This window comes from Hevea brasiliensis, chromosome 3, assembly GCF_030052815.1.
Source record: "Hevea brasiliensis isolate MT/VB/25A 57/8 chromosome 3, ASM3005281v1, whole genome shotgun sequence".
Lineage (NCBI taxonomy): Eukaryota > Viridiplantae > Streptophyta > Magnoliopsida > Malpighiales > Euphorbiaceae > Hevea > Hevea brasiliensis.
In genome coordinates this window covers 12,186,417-12,192,884 of record NC_079495.1, presented here as the reverse complement: position 1 = coordinate 12,192,884, position 6,468 = coordinate 12,186,417, and the positions used below count along the sequence as shown (strand labels likewise).

Genomic DNA, 6,468 nt, shown 5'->3' with positions numbered 1-6,468 from the left:
TTCATAAAGTAAATTTCATTGGAATTTGGATAGGCAAAGTCAAGATTAAGGAAAATACAAGTTTGAAGGAAGTTGATTCTGATCTCCTTTAATTTCTTTTTCAAGCAAATTAAAGAGTGTTTTAAAGGAAACTAAACCCCATTCTCATGCGATGTTTAATTACCCAAAACTCTTTAAACATTTTAATCAACTTGAAATTCCTCTTAACCCACTAGTTTATTTCTAATACTAAGTGATTAAGTTCATTATCTTGATTATCTATCATTGATTTTCACCTCTCGGCCCTTCAATCTAAGATTAAAAACAAAACCCGAAGGGTACCAACAGTAGGTATGTAAATAAGCATACAAGATAAGAATCAAAGCTTATACTAAAATCTTATTAAAACCAGTCTAAATCCATAAATAAAACTTAAATCATTATACCCAACTCTGAAATTTTAAGTATCTACTCACTCATGCTTGTATTTACAAGTAGAAAATATGAAATAGAGCAAGAAAACAGGAAAATAAAACTAAAAATAAAAGAACCTAGAAGAAGAAGATCCAAATCTCTGAAAATAAAAACTGAAAAATGTCACTCTGTAGGTGTTCTTCCTCCTAGAAATGGCGTGATTCCCTCTTTCCTTTCGCTTTTGATTTTTCTCTCTCTTTCTCCTTATCGTAAAAATGAGAATATGATGTTTTATATCCCCTCAATGTTTGCCCTAAAAATTGTCTCTAAAGGGATAAAGACAAAATGTGTAAAATGTGTGAAAAGAGAAAATTTTTCCATGTCAGCAAATCTACCAGCGCCATCCCACATGCCACAAGTTGATTTAAGTTATTTTCAACATGCCTCATGTTGATTCAGAGGAGGAGCCTTTAGATTCTGCATGACCAGCTATATGGGGCATGTGGGAGTCCCTGAAACTTTCGGCATGTTTTGTTCCGAAATCTCTGTTTACACGATCCAGTGTGAATTTACACGCCTTATGTAGATTCCTGCTAGTTAACTCTTATCTTCATATGACCCTCAACACGGGGCATGTTGAGGCCCTTGAAAGTCTCGGTTGTTTTTTTCCTTTAAGCGAATTTTCTTCATTTTTTACACTATTTTAAGCTTTCAAATCACTTTAAATTCCTTCTATATGGACATTTTTGCTTTTAAACCTTATTAAAACCTATAAAAAATATTACAATTACAAAAATCAAATATAATGAAATTAAAATTAATAAATTAACTAAAATAAGCATTAAGAGCATAAAATTACTAAAGTAAAAAAGTAAAATGAATGTAAAACTACTCTAAAATACTTATATAAAATGAGTTTATCAATATCCAGTGTTTTTTTAACTGAAAATTGAAAACTAAATTATTTAGCTGTAAAGATTCATACATATTTGGGCACTTGCGACTAGGAATCCTGATTGATGGAAAAAAGCAACCTACCCATTGAAAAAACGTATATATATATATATATAATTAATTTAAACTTAATATTATTAAATTAAAAGTCATTAATTGTTAAAAAAAAGAGTCTGAATAATCAAACAAGCATTAATGGTGACTTTTTTACAATTAAGCAAGCTAAATTTAATTATTAATTAGCGTATCACTTCACTTGGACCGCAATTAACTTCTAGTTTACCACAAATTGTGATTTAGATAATAGTATTATTATTACCTAGTCTATAGAAGAAACTTATTTGAGGAAACACTTGTATCTAATTATAATATTTGATTACAGTAGTATCCATATGAAATCTATTATAATTAATGATTAAAATAAAATTATTATACATATATCATTTTTATTATATAATTTTTTTATTTAAAACATAAAAATATAAAAAAATTTATCTATTAAATATATAAATTTTATATATTTATATTTTAAATTTATAGTAAACTAAATTAACACAAAAATTTCATTATTATTATTATTATTATTATTTCTCAACTCTCAATTTTAATATCACTAAATAAATTAAATTACTATTATTGTCCAATATTATATAGATTAGAGAATTATATCATATCCCCTTATAAAAAGGTTCCCAAAACAACCAAGAAAAAACCAGAATCCAAGTTCATGGAAAACACATAATTAACCTATATATCCTAAAACCCAATTCTCCAAATGTCATCATATGACTAACCACCAAAACCAACGAGTCCATGCTCTTAATGGCCAAGATGGCCCAAAAGAATCACAAGTAATTGTGGTTATGGTGCCTCTACCAGCACAAGGTCACCTCAACCAGCTCCTCGAACTCTCCAGGCTCATCCAGTCTTACAGCATACCGGTCCACCTCGTCGGCACCACCACCCACAACACCCAGGCCAAGCTACGCGTTAATGGGTGGGATGTACGCGCCATCACTAATATCCATTTCCATGACTTTGAAATCCCTCCTTTTGCTTCCCCTACTCCCAACCCAAATGCTAAGAACAAGTTCCCTGCTCATTTGATACCTGCTTTCAAACATGCCTCATCTCATCTTCGAGAGCCTGTGTCTGTGCTTCTGCGTTCACTTTCGAGCAAAGCAAGAAAAGTTATAGTTATCCATGATTCTCTCATGGCGTCTGTGATACAAGAAGTTCAATTAATTTCCAACGCAGAGTCCTACAATTTCCATAGCGTATCTGCTTTTACCATGTGCTTGTATCAACGGGAAAGAATGGGGAGACATAATATTCATGAAAATGGGGTGATCCCAGAAGAAATTCCCACTCTTGAAGGGTGCTTCACTGATGAGTTCTCTGATTTTATTGATTCTCAATATCAGTTCCATAAGCTCGATTCAGGGCGTGTATACAACACATGCAGATTGATAGAAGGTGCTTTCATGGACTTGGTCGAGAAAGAACAGATTGAAACAACAGAGGGAAGTACTAAGAAGAAGCATTGGGCTTTAGGGCCTTTTAATCCAGTAATTATACCTGCAGAGAGAAAAGGCTCAGATGGAAAACATTTTTGCTTGGAATGGCTGGACAAACAAGCAAGAAACTCAGTGATTTACGTGTCTTTTGGTACTACAACAGCCATGAACAACGAACAAATCGAGCAGCTAGCAATTGGGTTGAAGCAAAGTGGCCAAAAGTTCATTTGGGTGCTGAGAGATGCTGACAAAGGAGATGTTTTCAAAGGAGAAAATGAAAGAAAAGCTGAGCTCCCAATAGGGTATGAGAATTCAGTGGATGGCGTGGGATTGGTGGCGAGAGATTGGGTGCCCCAACTGGAGATTTTATCCCACCCAGCAACAGGAGGTTTTATGAGTCACTGTGGGTGGAATTCTTGCATGGAAAGCATCACCATGGGAGTGCCAATTGCAGCTTGGCCAATGCATTCAGATCAACCAAGAAACGCAGTCCTAATAACAGAGTTGCTTAAGATTGGTGTTACTGTTAAGGAATGGGCGCGCAGAGATGAGATTGTCACGGCAAAGCTGGTTGAAAGCTCTGTAAAGAGGCTAATGGCTTCAGACGAAGGAGATGGAATGAAAAAGAGAGCAGCAGAACTGGGTGAGTCTGTCCGGCGATCAATGGCTGAAGGTGGAGCTTCTCGCATGGAGATAGATTCTTTCATTGCCCATATCTCAAGTTATTAAGCTTAATTAGCAAGTTTTGTTAAAAGTTTATCATATTTTATATTTCAGCTCCAATCAGATTTTTAAAGTGTGTGGCTGTGTGCTCATTTTTTCTTTCTTTTGGGAAATAATTTAAAATCTATGATCTTGTGTCAAACATGTATTTAGATTCACTTTTTAATTTAAATTTATTAATTCTCAATCTTTTAATTCTATTATGCTTTGTCTTTCTTTTGATTAAAATATTATATATTTTAATTTTTAAAATTTTGTATGGACTAATATTATAATAATAAGTATAATTGAAGGATTTCAAGATTTAAAAAACTTCTAATTGTATTTGGAAAGATAAATATTTTTTTTAAAATATGATTTTTAGAAATTTTTAAAAACTTTCATTTTCTCACTCATTAAATTAATGGGTTAACAAGATTTTCTCTTTAAAATATCTAAATACTTTAAAAAATATTTCCTTCCTCTCAAATATTAAAAAATTATAAAAATTTAAATACATGAAAAACGTGATAAATTATTAAAAATAATTAAATTAAGAATTTTTGAAAAAATGACAACAGATAAAAGATAATTGTATTTTATGCTTTAAAAATTATTTAACGACAGAATGGACGTTTGAGAAATTAAGATTTCCACCTAACTTCTTTACTACAACAGAAACATTCAATTACACACTTTTTTTTTCAGATATACAAAACTATTATACTTTAATTTCTTTTAATTATTATTTAATCTATATTATAATAAAATTAATGACTTAATTTTCATATTTTGAAAAATATATGAGTTAGCCTTTAACTTTTAATTTCGTTGTACACTTTCAACATTCCATCTGTGTTTCTTAACTTTTGTTTTTAATTATAAACGTTTTGGTCTCTAAGATTTTACCATTATAAACATTTTCATCTCTAAATTTTTATTATTATTATTGATATTTTTATTTCTTATTGATCACTTTTTAAATACTTAATTAAAAGCAAATAAATTGATAAAAACGGACAGGTAATTAAACAGTTGGAATAAATAATCATATATATATATATATATATATATATATATATATAGTGAAACAGAAGGGTTGTCACTAATTACGTTTAAATTTCCGCATTAGATCAATCTTCTCCGACTTTGATATCATGCAAAGTAAGGGTGGAAAGAAAGTCTTCTAATCTCAAATTTTTGTAACTCACTTTACATAATAATATATTTTTTATTTTTTATTAATAAATAATTTATTTATATATATAATAAAATATTATAGTGCTAATAAAAAATATAAATATATTATTAAAATTATATTTAAAACTTATATTTCTAATCATAATTAATTTTTTAATAAATAAATTTATATTATATAATAATAAATTAAAATTAAAAATTAAAAATAAAAAATAAAAAATCTTTGTGGAAAAGTCCGTCCTGCCCGGCCCCACTTTTAGGGCTAATTATTAGATGCTCTTCGTACACTAAAAAATAGTGCTCCTTCTCTCACAGAAAAGTGAATCATGCCTACAATATAAAAAATAAATCTCATATTATTGTGAGATATGATATATATATACTAAATACACCTAATAATTTCTCCACTAAACTTCAAAATTCCTATAAAACAGGAATAGAAGAGCCAATTGTCATTCATAAACAAAATTGCAGTTCTATAAATGAGCCAAACAACTTATCGGCCACACCCTTATAGCTTTTTTTTTTTTTTTTTTTTTTCATCAGCCTCACCCTTATATTTTATATCTGCCTTTAACGTAAAATAATGCTTGCAATGATTACGACATCTCAGGGTAAATAATTAAGCTTAGTTTCATAATATTAATTATTTTAATAATTATTAATTATTAAATATTAATTATTACTGATTAATTATTTATATGATTTTTAAATTAAAAATTTTTGATAAAAATTATTATTATTAAATGTAAAAATAGTGATATAATCTTATCATCCCTAATCAAAATACTCCATCAATTTCTAAAAGCTATTAGAGATAATTTTTAATAAACTACTCTCTCAATCTTCAAATATTAGTATAAACATTATATCACTAAGTAGTACAAATAAAAAAAATAAGATCAAAATACTAAATACTACCTTAAAAATTATTGTTAAACGATATGTAAAACAACATAGTGGACAAAAGTCTTGGTCATCAAGTTCTAAATTACTCTTATATTTTAATTTCTAAAATTTAAAATCCATTTACATTTTAACTTTTAAATTATCAAGAAAATATTATATTTTTATTGATAATAATATAAAAAAAATAAGTAGGTATTAATGAGTATTGTGATTCACCCGTTTTCTTTTACTTTTTTTCTGTCATGCTAATGAGAAAAGCTGTTTTGAAGTGATCGAGTTGCTCTCAATCCTTATTTTAATCGAAATATTAATGACCATCGAATGTTTTAGGCAGAATAAGCCTCATGAAATTTTAAAGTTTTGATTTTGTTACCATAGGTATTAATTGGATTTTAAATGTTTTTTAGTGATTAAGAATGGCTTTTGTAAGCAGCTGTATTTGAGAAATCAATCATTTTTATTAAAAGAATATAAACCAACTTTAATTAAAGTGAATACAGCTCTCCTAAACCCATTAGTTTAAGTTTCTTTACTTAGTTAATTAAATTTAATTATTTATTATTATAATATCAAATTGTTGTGATTATTTTATTAATCTTATTATTTTTTTATTATTCATAATATTAAAAATTTTAATAAAATAAAAAATTAAATTAATTATGAAATATTTATATTGTACTAATTTTATCCTAAATCTATTTAAACTCTAATTATTGTGATAATTGAGTTAAATAAATGTCAATTGGCATAGTAAATGCAAACCTTTAGGTGCCTTGTTCATTTTATTTAAAAC

General features: G+C 28.1%; 1 protein-coding gene across 1 annotated transcript; it reads left to right on the top strand.

Annotated features, from left to right (window-relative positions):
• The first annotated feature begins 2,021 nt into the window (after positions 1–2,021).
• On the top strand, positions 2,022–3,774 carry LOC110633791 (zeatin O-glucosyltransferase). The gene has a single exon (XM_021782554.2). It carries the CDS (start codon positions 2,133–2,135, stop codon positions 3,591–3,593), a length of 1,461 nt encoding a protein of 486 aa, XP_021638246.2. The 5' UTR covers positions 2,022–2,132; the 3' UTR covers positions 3,594–3,774.
• Positions 3,775–6,468: the final 2,694 nt, after the last annotated feature.

Bases quoted from the DNA above. Each gene is read 5' to 3' on its own strand.
- LOC110633791 (XM_021782554.2), top strand. From the start codon at position 2,133: ATGACTAACCACCAAAACCAACGAGTCCATGCTCTTAATGGCCAAGAT.